Below are 16,985 nucleotides of genomic sequence, written 5' to 3'. Positions count from 1 at the left end.
TTAGTTTATTTAATCAGATTGACCATGTTGTTGAGCTAACCACATTGATCTATATCTTCCGTCGAGTTCTAATAATTGTTGATGATTACCACGTTCTAAAATTTTACCGCCTGGACCTAAAACAATAATTTCATCGGCATCGACAATTGTTGATAATCTATGAGCAATCATCAAAGTAGTTCTATTTTTGAATAATTCTTTTAATGATTCCATAATTAACTTTTCTTTTTCGGTATCTAAAGCAGAGGTAGCTTCATCATAGAAAACAATTGGTGAATTTTTTAAGATTGCACGAGCAATTGAAACTCTTTGACGTTCACCACCACTTAATTTTAATCCTCTAGCGCCAGTAATTGTATCGTATCCTTTTTCCATTTTCATGATTACTTCATGAATATGAGCGGCTTTGGCAGCTTCGATAACCTCCTCTCTGGTGGCTTCTGGTCTACCATAGGCAATATTGTAGTAAATATCTTCGTTGAATAATACTGATTCTTGTGGAACAACACTAATATTTTTTCTTAAACTTTCTAATTGAACATTTCTTACATCTTGACCATCAATTTCGATTGAACCTGTAGATACATCATAAAATCTGTATAAAAGTTTTAAAATGGTACTCTTACCACTACCGCTGCTACCTACAAGTGCTACTCTTTTGCCACCCTCAACTTCAAATGAAACATTATTTAATACCATGTTTTGACCTTCACCATATTGGAATGAAATATTTTTAAATACAATTGTACCATTATTAAATTGTAATGGTTTAGCATCTTCTTTATCCTATTGTATAAAGAAAAAATTATTATTAGTATGATTATAGATATTTTAGAATCTATAGTTTTAATAGATTTACCTTAATGGTTGGTTTTAAATTTAATAATGAAAATAAATGATCCATGTCAATTAAAGATTGTTTAATTTCTCTATAAACTGTACCTAAAAAGTTTAATGGTAAGGAAATTTGGAATAATAAACCATTTACTAAAACTAAATCACCGACGGTTAATTTACCATCAACTACACCTTGACTTGCCATGATCATAATTGCGGCCATTGAAAGAGAAAAGATGAAGGATTGACCAAAATTCAAGAATGATAAACTGCTTGTGGTTTGTAAAGAGGCTTTGTCGTATTCTTTTAAATATTTGTGATAACGTTCTACTTCCAAAGCTTCATTATTGAAATATTTAACAGTTTCAAAATTTACCAATGAATCCATCATTTTGTTGTTTGCTTCATTATCCATTGAATTCATTTTGACTCTGAATTTGGTTCTCCATTGAGTGACACGGACAGTGAAAATTGTGTATGCAATGATGGTTGCAATACTAAGCGCAGAGAATTCCCAACCTAATGAATGGTACATTACGTAGCTTACTAAACCAATTTCAAAAGCAGTTGGTACGACGTGGAATAACAATGAATTTAATAAGAAATTGATACCTCTTGAACCACGATCTATAATACGACTGAGTGAACCAGTTTGATTTGATAAATGAAAAGTTAAGTCCAAGTCATGCAGTCTTTTGAAAGTTGTAGTTGATACATCTCTAATTGCGTCATGTGCAACCTTGGCGAAAACAGTTTGTCTAAGTTCTTGAAAACCTGCAGAAACAATTCTAACGGCTCCATATACCATGAGAAGACCCAATGGCAATGTTATAATTTCTGGTTGTGTTAAAGTTAGTTTATCTACAATATCCTTAAATAAAAATGGTACTTGTACTGAAAGAATTTTAGCACCAAACAATAATACTACGGATGTTATAATTCTAATCTTTGAATCTTTATTATCCTTTGGCCATAAATATTTAAATACAGTTGTCAACATTGACAATGTTGAATTTTTGGTTTCTTTTTCAATTTTTTTAATTGCTTTATCATTTTCAGTTGGTTTTATAGTAGAATTAGAGTTTGGAGATGGAGATGAAGATGGAGATGGAGAAGAGGGAGAAGATGATGAAAAGTATCTAAAAATAGAAGATGATGGCGATAAAGAGGAGGATGGAGAATTTGAAGAGGATAATAGGGCAGAGGAAAAAGATAAAGTGGTTTTTGATAATATTCTATTATTATTTAGTTTATTATTTTCATTAGAATTAAAATTATTAATTTTTTTATTAATTTGGTTATGAACTGAATTCAGTGTTGAAAAACCCCTATTGCTTTTAGATAGGGATTGGTATAACCCAATCCTATACATGGTTTATTTTAATTAAATATTTAGTTTTTTTTTTCAAATATACATAAGTATATTTATTTGATAATGAAAAATAATTTTTGAAAAAAATAAAAAAAATAAAATAATTTAAAATAAATAAAAAAATTAATAAAATTAAAAAAAAAAAATAATTTTAAAAAATCTTTTGTTTACAAAAAAAAAAAAAAAAAAAAAAAAAAAAAACTAATTAATTTGATCATCAAATTATGTTTGCATATTCTAGAATGAAATTAAAGTTTTAATTAGTATATTATAATGGTAATTATTACAATAATTTATTAAATAATTTGTTTTAAATACAAAAAAAAAAAAGAAGATATTTTGCCTATAATTTTAATTCAATCCTTTTAAAGGAATCTAATTAATTTATTAATGGTATTATTTATTATAGAGTTAGGAATTTTGAAAATTAAATAGGTTTTTAAAATACTAAAAACAAAAAATTAATAAAAAAAGTAATATAACAATATTAAGCTTTTTTTTTTTTTTTTTTAAAATATCATAAAATTTTTTTTTTCATTAATTTTTTTTTTTTTTTTTTTTTTTTTTGCATTATATTAAATTTTTCAAATATAATAATGGGATATATAAATAATAACAAAGAGTTTATACTCAATAATAGAGATAGGCTATTCCCAAATATAGAAAAGTCATCATCAATATTATTAAGCATATTTTTATCAATATTTTTTGTAGTTGTATTATACTTTAGGAATGTAGTAACTAATAGAAATGATCCAATAGTTATTAAAAAAAGATTAAGAAGGGTTTTATTTTCAACTATATTTTCATTAGTAGTTTTATATTTATTAATACCAAATTCAAATAATGTAATTTATCATAGTCACAATCATAATAATCATGATCATAATCGTAGTCATAATCATTCATAATATAACCATAATCATAATCAAATAGTTAAATTATAACCATAGTTATAATCATAGCCATTATAACATATTATTTTTTTCCCCCTTACTAATTTTTATTATTTTTTAGAAATTTACAATATTTTTAGAAATTATTGGTATACCACTTAATTTTAGAGATTTAATAAATTCATTTGGACCATTGTTTTTAACAATAATATTATTTTTTGGACCAGTTGTAATGGCATTAACTGATGAAGATGATGATACTTTTAAAATTTATTTTAATTTTGAAAGTTTAAGAGATTATATAGTTGTATGTATTTATTTTATAACTGTACTTTAAAATTTGTTAAAATAGTAAACTAATTCATAATATTCAGGGACCATTAGTAGAAGAAGTTGTATTTAGATCAGTTATATGTCCAATTTTATTTTTTGCAGGTTTTAAAATTAGACCAATTATAATTTTATCACCATTTTTATTTGGATTTGCACATATGCACCATATGTTCCCATTAAATAATAAGAAATTATTAGTTACACTAATCAAAACCATTATTCAAATTTGTTTCACAAGTTTATTTGGTATGTTTTCTGCATTTTTATTCTTTAGAACTGGCAATATCCTCAGTTGTTTCATTGTACATGCATTCTGTAATATTATGGGTTTACCAAACTTTGGTGGTATTTCATATCATAAATATAAACAAGGTAAATATTTATAAAATAATAGAATAATAAAATATAAAAAACTAATAGTTTTCTTTTTTTTTAAAAAATAGTCATTGGAATTTGTTTTATTATAGGTTTATTAGGTTTTGCAGTTTTAGTATTACCATTAACAAACCCTGAATACTATGAATCACTTTATAATGTCATAGAACCATGGTAAAATAATAAAAAATAAAATAAATAATAAATAATAAAAATAAAGTTATAAAACTAAAAATTATAATCTACTTTTTAAAAATACAAATTTTATTTATTTTTTTATTTTATCCTTTTTATCTTTTTTAAAAATATCTAATTCTATCATAAATTTGTTGATATTTAAAATGATTTTCATCATAAACTTTGGAAACTATTTCTAATGCTTCTTTAAAGTAATCTAAAGATTTTGAATGACTGCCAAATTGAAATTCGAATTCTGCTTTAGTAACTAAAAGATCTGCAATTTCTGGGTGAATATGGGTACCAAACTCTGTAGTTAAAATAGTTTGGCTTGATTCAAATAGTTGACGAACAGTTTCCATTTCTTCAAGATTGTTGGAGAATTGACGTGGATCTGGTAATGCTTTGGCTTTTGCAATCATTGCTTCGGCTAATGAATTTTTGAAAATTCCAACTTTAACATGCGATGAATTAAAGTGGTTTATAATAATTTCAATAGCTTGATTAATTAATTCGATTGATTTGTTATAGTTTTCTAATGATAATTGTAATAAACCCATACAATAAATAACTTCTGCATATTCTGAATGCTCTTTACCTAATGATTTTTCAATAATTTTTAATGATTTCTATAAAAAAAGAAATTTTATTAATAAATTTATAATATATCTATAAAATTATTATAGTTATTTTAACTTACATTATAATATGTGTTTGCTAATTCAACGTTATTAACTTTTCTATAAATATCTGCTAAATTATTCATATAGATACCATTTTTATAATGATCATTGCCTAATGATTTATTTATGATTATAATTGCACGTTTATATTCTCTTTCTGCTTGTTGATACTTTCCTTGCTTTTTATAAATTAAACCAATGCTATTTAAAATTTCAGCAACTTCAATGTGATCATAACCTAAATTCTCTTGAGTGATGGATAAACATTTGGTGTAATATTGCTCTGCAACTTTATAATCACCAATTTTTCTATAACAATCTGCTAAATTTAAATTGAAAAATGAAATCTTCAAGTGAGATTTTCCAAGTGATCTTTGAGCTATTACGATTGATTTTTGATATAGTTCAACTGCTTCTTTATAATTACTTTGCTTTTTCTTAATTAAACCTAAATCGTTATAAATTTCTGCGATTTCAATACTGGAGTCTTTGTTTAATTTCTTATTTAAGATTTCTAATGATTGATAATATAAATCTTGAGCTTCTTGATACTTTTCTTCTTTTCTTTTGGTATCCGCTAAATCACATAAAACCAATCCATACTCTACATGTTGTTCACCATAGTTTGATCTAATGATTTCTAAAGATTTTTGATAGTTTTCAACTGCTTTCTCGTAATCGCCATTCTTTTTATAAACCAAACCTAAATTCTTGTATAATTCAGAGAAACATGGATGATTTGGTTTTCTAAGGTTATTAAAGATCTTTAAGGTCTTGCTATAGAATTGAATAGATATATCAAACTTGCCTAGTTTTCTAAATACATCACCAATATTTAAAAACAATTCACCAAATTTGATATTGAAATATAAACCTGATTGATTATCGTTGTTGGAATTGACTACTGATGAATCACTTGATAATTCATTATTTAAACTATTAATATTGACTTCAAAATCATTATCAAAATTTAAATTAAATAATAAAACCAATAGTTTATAATTTGATACATTTAAATTTAAATAATTGACGATGATTTTTAAGGAGGCTAAATAATAATTTAATGATTTTAAATATTGAGTCTTCTTCTTTTGAATTAAACCATTTAGTTGCAAGGATTCTACACTACCAATATTTTCTTTGCCATAAAGTTGTTCAGAGATGAAGAGTAACTTTTCTGCTTGATATTCGGATCTTTCATATTTACTGGTTTTAATATTGATCAATACCAATCTCTTTAGATCATTTGCTACCATTCTGTGAGAGTCACCATAGAGTTGAATATGATATTCTTGTGATTTTTCGATAAGAGTATATGCTTCTTCGTACATTGAGAGTTGCTCAAACAATAAACCAATATTATAGGTGGTCAATGCTAATTCTTCCATAGGTGGGTGCATATTACAATACTGTACATACCTGTGGTTGTAGAGGTCGACTATTGATTTCTTATCATTGGTTTCAATGAAACTCCAATAATTGACAATGTTAATTTTGCCCAATTCTGATTTTGATAAAAGGTTTAAATTTTTAAAATCCAATAAAAATTCTTTTAACTTTGATTTATCTTTCATTTCCATTAAAATTCTTGGTAAATATTCAATTTTTCTTTTTAAGAATATCTTTTTGTATAACCAATTGTCCTTGATAGAAAGATCTTGCAATTCTTTTTCTACTTGTTCATCAGTTTTATTGAAATAGTTTACAAGCTTGGACTTTAGCTCATCGGCCTGAAGGGAAGGTTGGTTAAAGTATTTGAGATGAATTGCAATCTTTAAAAATGGTGATAAAATTGAATAGTAGTTATCTGTAGAGCCCATAGTAAAAATATGTTTAATTTGTGAAAAGAACCCATGACTTGATTTTAAACCTAAAATAGATAAGATCTCTTGTTCATACAAACCATTACCAGAAAGATAAATTAACTTTACAATATTTGCTGCTAAAGATTCTGGATAGTTTGAATCAGTTTCCCACTTACCCATCAAATAAAGATAAAATTGTAGTGGAGCTTGTGTTGATAAAAGCATAATTAACTTTTCATTAAGGGTTTTATAATCACCAATTGTAACCAACTCTCCTAATACATTGGATAAAAAGAATGGATTTTTGCAACTCTTTGAAAACTTCTTTAAAATCTCAGTTTGTACCAAATCCAACTCTTTGCTATATTGACGTAAATAAGTTTCGGCAAATAACAAAATCTCTTGTTCGCCTGCAAAGCCAGCTAATGGTTGAATTAAGTTTTCATTCTTTTCAATTGAAATATTAAAGTATTCTGAAATTTCTGTATAATTATCTAAATAACAAGAGAGTACAATTTTAACATTTTGAGGGTACTTTGATGGTAAAATTTGACTAATGATATCGGTGATTTTTTCTTTTTCATCTTGCTTTTCGATACAATCAATTGAATCGAAAATTATAATTAATTTTCTTCCATCCTTTGTTGCCATATCAAACCAATAATTAACTTCCTCTTTGAAATCCTCTGGATTTTCAGAAAGTGGTATTGGGATCCTGTAATAGTCTTTAATGATGCTAAATAATTGACGTAGTAACTCGATTCTATTTTTACTGTTTATGGTCAAACCAATAAAGAAATTGACAACTAGAGTATTACGGCTGCTAACTAGAGTAGAACTTGATAAACTTGATAACCAATTTGAAATGTAGGTTGATTTACCGAAACCGACAGCTGAAGTAATAATAAATGGCTTGGACTCATCGGCGTCACTGTTACTAATGATAAAACTATTGAGTTTATAAAATGAACTATTTTCAATATATTTTATTTTTAATAATGATTTTAAATATGATTGATTCTTTTCAAAATCAAAGAGATTTAAAGAGTTACTATTACTATTAATATTTTTAAAAAGTGGAATTTGTAATTGTGATTGTTGATAGTTATTTAAATCTGAATCAATTGATTTTATTAAATCTTTAAAAATTGATGATATCAATGAATTGATTTGATTATAATTTTTGATTTTATCATTATAATTTGATTTTAAATATGATTTTAATTGATTTAGTTTTTCTGGGTTCTCTTCAATTTTAATTGATTCTATTAATTTTGGTTGATCATTAGTTGTATTAGTTGATGATTGTTGTTGTTGTTGTTGATCTTTAAAATAAAAATGTAATGATTTTAAATCTTTATTTTTTAAAGCTTGTAATATTTCTAATTCTGTAATACTCTTGCCCTCTTTTTCTTTAATCCATGGATAGTAAATTGAAGCTAAATTGAATGACTCAGAATATTCTTCACCACTTGACCAACCATATCTGTTACCAACTAATGAAATGAAATAATTACTTGTTGATACCTCTTGAAGACATGTTGAAATGGTTGATTTTTTTATTAAATCCTTATTTTCAACTAGACCCCATCTTAAATCTACAAAGCTAAATTCAATATTTCTATCATTACAATAATTTCTAATTTCTGGTATTAAATATTTTACAATATTCTCCCTCTCTCCTTCCATATCTAAAAAAGTTGATGATATAAATAATTTTATATTTAATTTTTTTAGTTTAATATTTTCTAAACTATTTAAATAATTATTAGTTGTTGAATTATTATTATTATTATTATTATTGGATGAGGTATTGTTTGTTTGATTATTTAAATTTAAATCTTTTTTTAATATTTTAATAATATTTTCTATTGAATCCTCATTTGCATTATTATTATTATCATCGTTATTATCATTATTGTTATTGTTATTACTATTATTATTTTTTTCTCTATCATAAATTACAAATTCCTTAACTGATTCTAATGGTAGATATCTCTTTTCAATACAATGAGAAATGAATTCTATTGATAAGATTTCGATAGTTGGTATTTTAATTGCACTTTGAATTTTTGTTGAGTTCATATTCTTTTCTAACTCTTCTTTGCTAATTAATAAATATTTTACATTTTTATTAATTTGAAATGCAACATCACCACCATATGATTTGATCAATGCCTTCAACTGTGTAGTTTCACTAAAACCAAGCCCCATTATATAAAAGTTGATACCTCTAAATATTGGAATAGGTGGTAATTGGTTTTCATTTTCTCCATTTATAGATTTTTTTAATTTATTCATTATATTATTATTATTATTTAATAATTTTATTTTATAATTTTATGGTACAACAAATAAATATAAATATAATAAATGAATATGAATTAAAATTTATTTATTTTATAAGAAATAATTAATTAAAAAAAAAAAAAAAATTTGAAAAAAAAAGTTATAAAAAAAAAATTTTTTAAAAAAAAAAAATTAAAAAAAATCTATTTTTTGTGATTTTTAGAAGAATCATTGTTTGTAAAAAAAATTGTAACTATAAAAGTTCAAAGAAAATAAATAACTGTTTGACCAAAATATAATTATAATTATTTGAAAAATATTTTATAATTGGTTCTTTTTTTTTTTTTGATATAATAATATATTTTATAATATTTACTAATACAACTATATCTTTATTTCATTTAAATTAATTTTCTTGATTTTCTTGATTTTCTTGATTTTCTTGATTTTCTTCATTATCTTCAAATATATCTGATTCTTTTTCTAAAGTGATAGTTGATTGTTCTTCAATTTGTAGAGTTTTTTGTAATTCTACTTCACCATTTGTTTCTAATAATAACTGTGATGTTTCTGTTTTCTTTATGAATGATTCTTCTACAATAGTTTTACCACCTTTTTTAGCAATATTAAAACCTAGACCTCTTATATTCATGGCGGTATCAAATATATCTTTACTTGCCGAAAATGATTTATCAGTGATTGTAGCGACATGTTCACCATATTTGTGATTTAAGACATCTACAGTTGTACCAGTGGCTTCGTCATAAATTTGAGAAATGCCATCACCAACAGCACCGACTATTGAAGAAATAGATTTGAATGATTGTTTACCAAAATCTACTGCTGCATTAAAAGTTTCGTTTTCTTTTTCACCATTTTGATTTTCTGGGATGAAATACTTGACACCAGAAACAATACCATTACCAACACCTGCTACAACGGTACTAACTGAATCGATTAAAAAAAGTGAACCTTGCTTAGCGTATGGAGTAACACCCTTAATAGCATCTACACTTTTAATAACAAAAGGACTAACTGTAGCTGGCTCTTCGTTTTTATCAAGTTTAGATTTTAATAAAAATCCACCACCTCTTAATCCAATTGAAATCATTGCTGATGCTGTTAATATACCATTGACTATTGATTGGGACCCTGAATCTATACCACTTGAGGCTGATTTTATCGATGATACTACAATACTTACCTCTTTGTTATTTGGATCATTTGGATCTACAATTACTGTGGTTGATGATGTGCTTGTAGTGGTTGTAGTGGTTGTAGTGGTTGTAGTGGTTGTTTCTTGAGTGGGTGGTAATGCAACAAGATATGAAATGGATACCAAAAGTTTCTCCAAAACATCAATGTATGCTGGCGGAATATTCTCTGGCAATATTAAACCATAAAAGTAACTATCTACTTGTAGAATATAATGGCCTCTTTGATAAACCAATATACCAGTTTCAGGTGTAATGATAAATGTTTGATCTCGATCACCATCTTTTTCATTGCCTTGGATCTTCACTTTTATTAAATTTAATGAATTATCTTCTTTTAATTTTAACAATTGAAAATTACCTGTACCCAAAATTTCCTTTTCTATAACTTGATTAATATTTGGTGAAAAATTTGTTTTTTGTTGACTTGCTGCCTTATTGATATCTTCTTGCCATCTATAAACTGTGCATTGAGATAATGTAAAAATTCTTTTGACATTATTTTCTGGAATATTACTTGCTATTATTTTTCCTTTTAACTCAATGGTTTTATTTCTTTTTAAATTTGTTGAATATAAACTATTTTCAACTTCATTTTTAAAATCTAAATAATTTTCATCTTTTTTTTTTCAAAATTAAAAATTAGAAAAGTGTGTTATAGCTTTTTTATGAAATATTAGTTTAATACTTACTATTTTTAATATGATTTAAAATTGAAATTGATTTACTATAATTCTCAATAACCAAATTTAACTGTTGCTCTGCCGAGTTTATATCTATAGATTTGATGTTCTCTTTACTTGACTCTTGGACGCTATTAAATATATCGTCAGCAATACTTGTTAAACTTGAACATTCACTGAATAATTCGAATAATTCTTTATTATTTAATTCTGTCATTTTTTATTTAAAATTAATGAAACAAAATAAATTTAAATAATTTTATTAATTAAAACTAAACTAAAAAAAAAAAATTTTTATAAAATAAAATAATTACAATAATAATAATATGTATTATTAATGATATTGAAGTTGGGAATAAAGAAAAAATAAAAATAAAAAATAAAAAAAAGATATTTTTTATTATATTACTAATTATTATTAAAAATAAAAAATAAAATAAAAAATAAAATAATTAATATAAAAATAAAAAATAAAATAAAATAAAATAATATATTTTTTTTTATTTTATTTTTTTTATTTTAAAAATTTAGGAAAATTTTTTAAAATAATTTTTTTTTTTTTTTTGGTTTTTTTATTTACTTTTAGAGGGTGTATATATATATACTGATTATCTCTATTTATACTGAATTGTGTAATCTTTTTTTTTTTTCCTTATTAATCAAATTAATAAATAGAAAAATTAAAAGAAACCAGTAATTTAAATTACTGTGGTGTGTTATAATAAAAATAAAAATAAAAAATATTTATTCAACTAAAAAAATTTTAAAATAAAAAAATAAAAAAAAACGAAAAAAAAATATTTTGTTTATAATTTTTTTTTTCCATACTTAAATTTATTTATTTTTTTTTTACTTTATATGTAATTTTTTTTTAAAATTATCTATTATTGTTTTAAAACAATTAATTAGTGACTAAACACACTATTAAAAAAAAAAAAAACAATCTTTAGATTAAATAATTTTTTTTTTTTTTTTTAAAAAAAAAATTAAATCAAAATTGTTATATATTTTATAGTTTTTAGTATATAACAACAAAAAAAAAACACACACACATACACACACACATTCACACATGAGCAAGTCTATTGGCTACATAGGGAATGGAGATCCTGATGGAAACGAAGACGACAATGAGTGTAATACAAGCAGTAATAACTTTAACTATATAGAATGTAGCGATAATAGTTTCAACTATATAGAATGTAACAATAGTAATAGTAATAATAGTAATAATAGTAATAATAATAATAATAATAATAATAGTAATAAAAATAATAATTTTGAACAAGAAGAAATAGATTATAATAGAATAAAAAATATAGATTATTATACACCCAAACACTCCCAATTACAATTAAGTAGAGGTCGTCTTTACCAAGGTCATCAAAGTTTACATATTATTTATCCTAATCAAAATCTAAACCAAAGGTAAGCTTATTATTTATAAATATAATAAAAAAGTAAGATTATTTATTTATATATTTTTCTTTTCTATAGTTATGAAAGTTTAAACGATAGGTCAATTAATGATAGCAAGGAATTCGACTCAAGCTTACAATATGATGAAGATTATGATGAAGATGCAGACCATAACGATGATGAAGATTTAATGGACCAAGAAAGTATTTCTCATGAATCTTCAAATGGATTGGATGAAACGGACTTTGAAAACATTGATAAATATTTTGAAAATAATCAATATCAACAAGAGAAAGAACAACAAGAACAACAAGAACAACAACAACAACAACAACAACAAACTGTATATAATGTAGATAATAGTAATAATTGTAAAGAAAATAAACAAGAAAAAATAAATAATAACCATGATAATAGTATAGTTGAAGAAAATAAAATTATAAATAATTTTTCAAATTTATCATTATCAGTTAGTAGTGGTAGTAAAATAGATAATAATGACACAATAAGAAATAGTTTAAATATTAGTAATAATAGTGGTATTATATTTAATGGTTCAGATCCTGATAAAGATAATAGTAACAAGGATTATAATATCGATAATAATTTAATTAATAATAATAGCAATAATGATAATTTAAATGGTGCAGATCTTAATAACAATAGTAGTAATAATATATTTTTATTAAATAAAACTGTTCAATTATTTTCAAATTATGAAAATCATCAAGATGATAATCAACAAAATCAACATCAAAATCAAAATCAAAACCAAAATCAAAAATCAAATGATATTCAAAAACAAGAACAAAATCAACCATTTTTATTTTTTAATACAACTAATAATTCAAACTCAAATAATAATTTATCATCAAACTCATCAGAATTAGATTTATCAGAACAAGAATTAAATGAATTTCCAAGTTTTGATGAACCATTTGTAAAAAATTATAAGATTATAGACTTATCATTCAATAATATATCCAATATACCACTAGATTCATTTGAAAAGATATCAAAACTAGAGCAATTAATTATGTTTAATAACAACTTAACCTATATACCAACTACAATCGAAACTTTAAGAAATCTAACTATATTGGATCTATCACATAATAGATTAGAAGATACATGTAGAGAGATGGGCAACTTAAAAAGTCTTCGTGAGCTTTATTTATCAAATAATTTATTATCAAGATTTCCAACCACTGGCAATTTAATAAATTTAAAGAAATTAGTATTGGACAACAACAAGATCTCCACTATTCCACCAGAATGTGTAGAACCACTATCACAGCTTCAAACATTAGATTTATCATTCAACAAAATTGAAGGTATTGGCTCTTGTATACAAAGGTTAAAAAATTTAAAACAATTAAATCTTTCACACAACGAACTGATAGATATTCCAAACTCCCTAAGACATTTGGTAAAACTCCATAGTCTCTCTTTAGATTATAATCAAATTAGCGTATTACCAGATAAAATTGTTGCAAGTTTACCTCGTTTAGCAAAACTAACCATCTCTAATAATAAAATCAAGTCGCTCCCATATGCAATCAATAATTTAGAGTCTTTAATCGAACTCAATGCCTCAAACAACCTTATGGAGTTATTACCAGAGCCAATTTGTTATCTTGGAAATTTAAAGAAATTAAATTTAAACAATAACAACCTAAAAGAGTTACCCGAGAATATTGGTTTTCTAACAAAATTGGTAGATTTACAACTATACAACAATCAAATTACATCTTTACCCATCAGTTTTTTAAAGTGTCGTTCTATTAGAGAGATTGGTACAGATGGTAATCCATTACCATCCTATTATCATTTAGGTATTAAAGCAATCCGTTATCATATGAAAAACCCAGATGTCGATTTAGATTATTTAAATAGCAATTGTGATAGTAATACTATTTCACCACTTTTAAATTCACAAGAATCAAATTTTTCATCATCAACTCCTCCACTTTTTGATAGTAACAGTAGTCTCAACTCAACCCCCGCCACCAGTAACTATATCGATACCAACCCCAGTAACGAGTTATCAGAATCATTAAATAAAAGCTTAGATCTATTGAATGATTCTACACCACCCCTAATAAGTATAAAAAAACCTCTCAGTTCAAGCTCACCATCTTATCCATTCATAAATATTAATGATGATCAACAACAACAAACTATTTATTCTTCGAATCCAAGAAGTCATACTGAAACTGATATCAACAAGCAGAATACCCTAACCATTACAAATAATAATATTACACTGGAAAGAAGTCTTAGCACAGGTAATATACATTTGCTCAATACCTCTTCAAATTTACCTTTCAATTTAATCAAAACACCTCCAAGAATTAAGTATGCTTGGGAAATCGATTATGACGAATTAAAATTTGAATCATTAATTGGTCAAGGTGGATTCAGTAAAGTATATCATGGTCTATGGCGTTCAAAAGATGTTGCAATTAAACAAATCGAATTGCAATCAAATAAATCATTAGATGATTTCCGTAGAGAAGTTGGTATCCTTTCAAAATTAAAACCACACGATAATTTATTAGCCTACTATGGTGCTTGTAAAAGCGGAAATTATTGTTATATTATTACCGAATATTTGCCTCGTGGTTCATTACATGACTTGTTACACCGTGAAAAATTAATTAAATTAGATTTTAAACAAATTCTCAGTTTTGCAATTTGTGTAGCTTTAGGTTGTTATCATCTATCAACTTATGAACCACCAATTTACCATACAGATTTAAAAACAAAAAATTTATTAGTAACAAATAATTTAAAAATTAAAATTGCAGATTGTAAGTTATCCATTATAAAAAAAAAACATTTATAAAGTTATATTTACTAATATTATCTATTTAATTTTTTATAAAATAGTTGGATTAGCATCATTTGCAAAAAGAAAAGATTCATATGGTGTTGATCAAAGTCGTTTAGCTTATGCATATTATGCAGCACCAGAAATTTTAAATAGTAAACAATTTTCAGAAAAATCAGATGTATTCTCATTTGGTACCATTTTATGGGAATTAGTAACTAATAATATACCATTTGACGGAATGGATCCCTACGATGTTAAAGAATTATTAAAATCTGGTAAAAGATTAGAAATACCTGAAAACTGTCATGAAGTTTTTAAAACCACAATTCAAGACTGTTGGAATCAATCAGTAGAAGAAAGACCAACCTTTTTAAACATTTATCATCGTTTAGAAAATTTAATGAAATCAATCAATAGAAAAAAAACAAAGCAATAAAATAAAATAATATAAAATATAAAATAAAAATAAAATAAAATTAATAAATATAAAAATAAAAATAATAAATAATATCTATATATAATAATATTATTAATATTTAAAGTTTAATTAGAAAAAATAGGAATTTAATTTTAATAAGTTTTTTTTATAAATCATTTTTTTTTTTATTATTATTATTTTTTTGAAAATGATAAAATATAATAATTTAATCTGAAATCTTTTATTATTTGTTTACATGTATCTTTGGTTGTTAAATGTTCTTTTAGACTTGTAAAAAATAAACTATAAAACCTATCTATGAATTCATTATTTGAAAAGCAATATTTAAATAATAGCTTTTTAAAATTGAGTTCTATAAAATTATTTAAAAATATAAAAAATTGATTAAAGTCTTGATTTGGGGAGACTAAATGGTCACCAATGCATTCTACTAATGATAAATTTGATTTTTTGAGTTCTAATTGTTTAATAACTTCATTTATTTCATACTTGGTATAAAAATTAATTGGTAAAACTATTTTATTTAATATATTATTTAAATTATTTTCATCAATTAAATTATTTTGATTATTGTTGTTATTGTTATTGTTATTTATTATTAATTGGTTTTTTAATATTAATTTTATAATATTGAAAATTTTATGAAATAAAATATTATATTCACCAATAATTGTAATAATCATTGTTCCGTTTTTTTTTAATTCCTTTTCACGTAAGCTCAGTAAACCGGATAGTTGATTTATGCAATAGGTAGAGTATTCTCTTGTTTTTTGCCCCATGATGATGGAATCTTCATTTTTATAATATCTTTCATCATAAATACTATTTTGAAATAAAAATGTTGAAATTATAAAATCTACTGATTCATTACTAGTTATTTGCTTGAAATGAGATTTGTTTAGTAAACTATAATCAATGTTATTTGAAATTCTAATATAATTATTTTCATCCATTTCATTTGTAAATTGGTTGATTTCATTTAAAATTGATATATAGTTTTCATTATTAAATAATATTTTGATTTTATTATTACCCCTTAGACTATTAATTATTTTATTATTACTTTTAATTTTTAAATATTTCATTAATTTATTTATAACAATAATAGAATTTTTACCTAAATAAATAAAAACAATTTTAATTAAAATAAAAAGATTATAAAATTAATTTTTTAATAAATATTAAAATCATAAATAAAAATATAAAACTAACAATCATTAGTACCAATTTCCATAATATTGAATTCAAAATTACTATTTCTATTTTCATTATTACTTAAGTGAATTAAATATGATTGTTGAATTGACTTTAAATAAAAATAAAAATATTTTTTTATTGGTATTAAAAATATAGTATTCATTTTTTTTACAAACAAGATTTATTTATATTAATAAAATAAATATAGTAAGTTTTAAAATAATAACAATACTATTTATAATTTTAAATCATTTTTTATTTTAAATTATAACTAATTTTTAATTTAAAATAAAAAATTAATAAATTAAATTTAAAAATTAACTTTATTTATTTCAAAAGATTTATTTCTTTTTTGTTTTTATAAAAATATCTTTTACATTTAATTAAATATTTATAAAATTATAAAATGTAAATAAAAAAAGGAAATTTT

General features: G+C 23.5%; 6 protein-coding genes across 6 annotated transcripts; 2 read left to right on the top strand and 4 right to left on the bottom strand.

Moving 5' to 3' along the window:
• Positions 1 to 9: 9 nt before the first annotated feature.
• On the bottom strand, positions 10 to 1,837 carry ABCB5 (ABC transporter B family protein; the record flags this gene model as incomplete). Its single annotated transcript, XM_003283774.1, has 2 exons — positions 10 to 786; positions 860 to 1,837. The coding sequence occupies 2 exons, from the start codon at positions 1,835 to 1,837 to the stop codon at positions 10 to 12; spliced, it is 1,755 nt and encodes a 584-aa protein (XP_003283822.1).
• A 968-nt stretch (positions 1,838 to 2,805) lies between these two features.
• On the top strand, positions 2,806 to 3,991 carry DICPUDRAFT_147553 (uncharacterized protein; the record flags this gene model as incomplete). Its single annotated transcript, XM_003283799.1, has 4 exons — positions 2,806 to 3,057; positions 3,227 to 3,412; positions 3,480 to 3,810; positions 3,882 to 3,991. 4 exons carry the CDS (start codon positions 2,806 to 2,808, stop codon positions 3,989 to 3,991), a joined length of 879 nt encoding a protein of 292 aa, XP_003283847.1.
• A 66-nt stretch (positions 3,992 to 4,057) lies between these two features.
• DICPUDRAFT_96494 (uncharacterized protein) lies at positions 4,058 to 8,779 on the bottom strand (the record flags this gene model as incomplete). Its single annotated transcript, XM_003283773.1, has 2 exons — positions 4,058 to 4,619; positions 4,691 to 8,779. The coding sequence occupies 2 exons, from the start codon at positions 8,777 to 8,779 to the stop codon at positions 4,113 to 4,115; spliced, it is 4,596 nt and encodes a 1,531-aa protein (XP_003283821.1). The 3' UTR covers positions 4,058 to 4,112.
• A 337-nt stretch (positions 8,780 to 9,116) lies between these two features.
• Positions 9,117 to 10,881, bottom strand: DICPUDRAFT_45073 (uncharacterized protein; the record flags this gene model as incomplete). Its single annotated transcript, XM_003283772.1, has 2 exons — positions 9,117 to 10,600; positions 10,674 to 10,881. 2 exons carry the CDS (start codon positions 10,879 to 10,881, stop codon positions 9,174 to 9,176), a joined length of 1,635 nt encoding a protein of 544 aa, XP_003283820.1. The 3' UTR covers positions 9,117 to 9,173.
• An 855-nt stretch (positions 10,882 to 11,736) lies between these two features.
• Positions 11,737 to 15,355, top strand: DICPUDRAFT_147550 (uncharacterized protein; the record flags this gene model as incomplete). Its single annotated transcript, XM_003283798.1, has 3 exons — positions 11,737 to 12,092; positions 12,162 to 14,896; positions 14,976 to 15,355. 3 exons carry the CDS (start codon positions 11,737 to 11,739, stop codon positions 15,353 to 15,355), a joined length of 3,471 nt encoding a protein of 1,156 aa, XP_003283846.1.
• Positions 15,356 to 15,531: 176 nt separating this feature from the next.
• On the bottom strand, positions 15,532 to 16,718 carry DICPUDRAFT_74801 (uncharacterized protein; the record flags this gene model as incomplete). The annotated part of the gene is made up of 2 exons (XM_003283771.1): positions 15,532 to 16,475; positions 16,571 to 16,718. 2 exons carry the CDS (start codon positions 16,716 to 16,718, stop codon positions 15,532 to 15,534), a joined length of 1,092 nt encoding a protein of 363 aa, XP_003283819.1.
• Positions 16,719 to 16,985: the final 267 nt, after the last annotated feature.

Source organism: Dictyostelium purpureum, assembly GCF_000190715.1.
Source record: "Dictyostelium purpureum unplaced genomic scaffold DICPUscaffold_14, whole genome shotgun sequence".
NCBI lineage: Eukaryota > Evosea > Eumycetozoa > Dictyosteliales > Dictyosteliaceae > Dictyostelium > Dictyostelium purpureum.
This window is presented reverse-complemented; position numbering and strand designations above follow the sequence as displayed.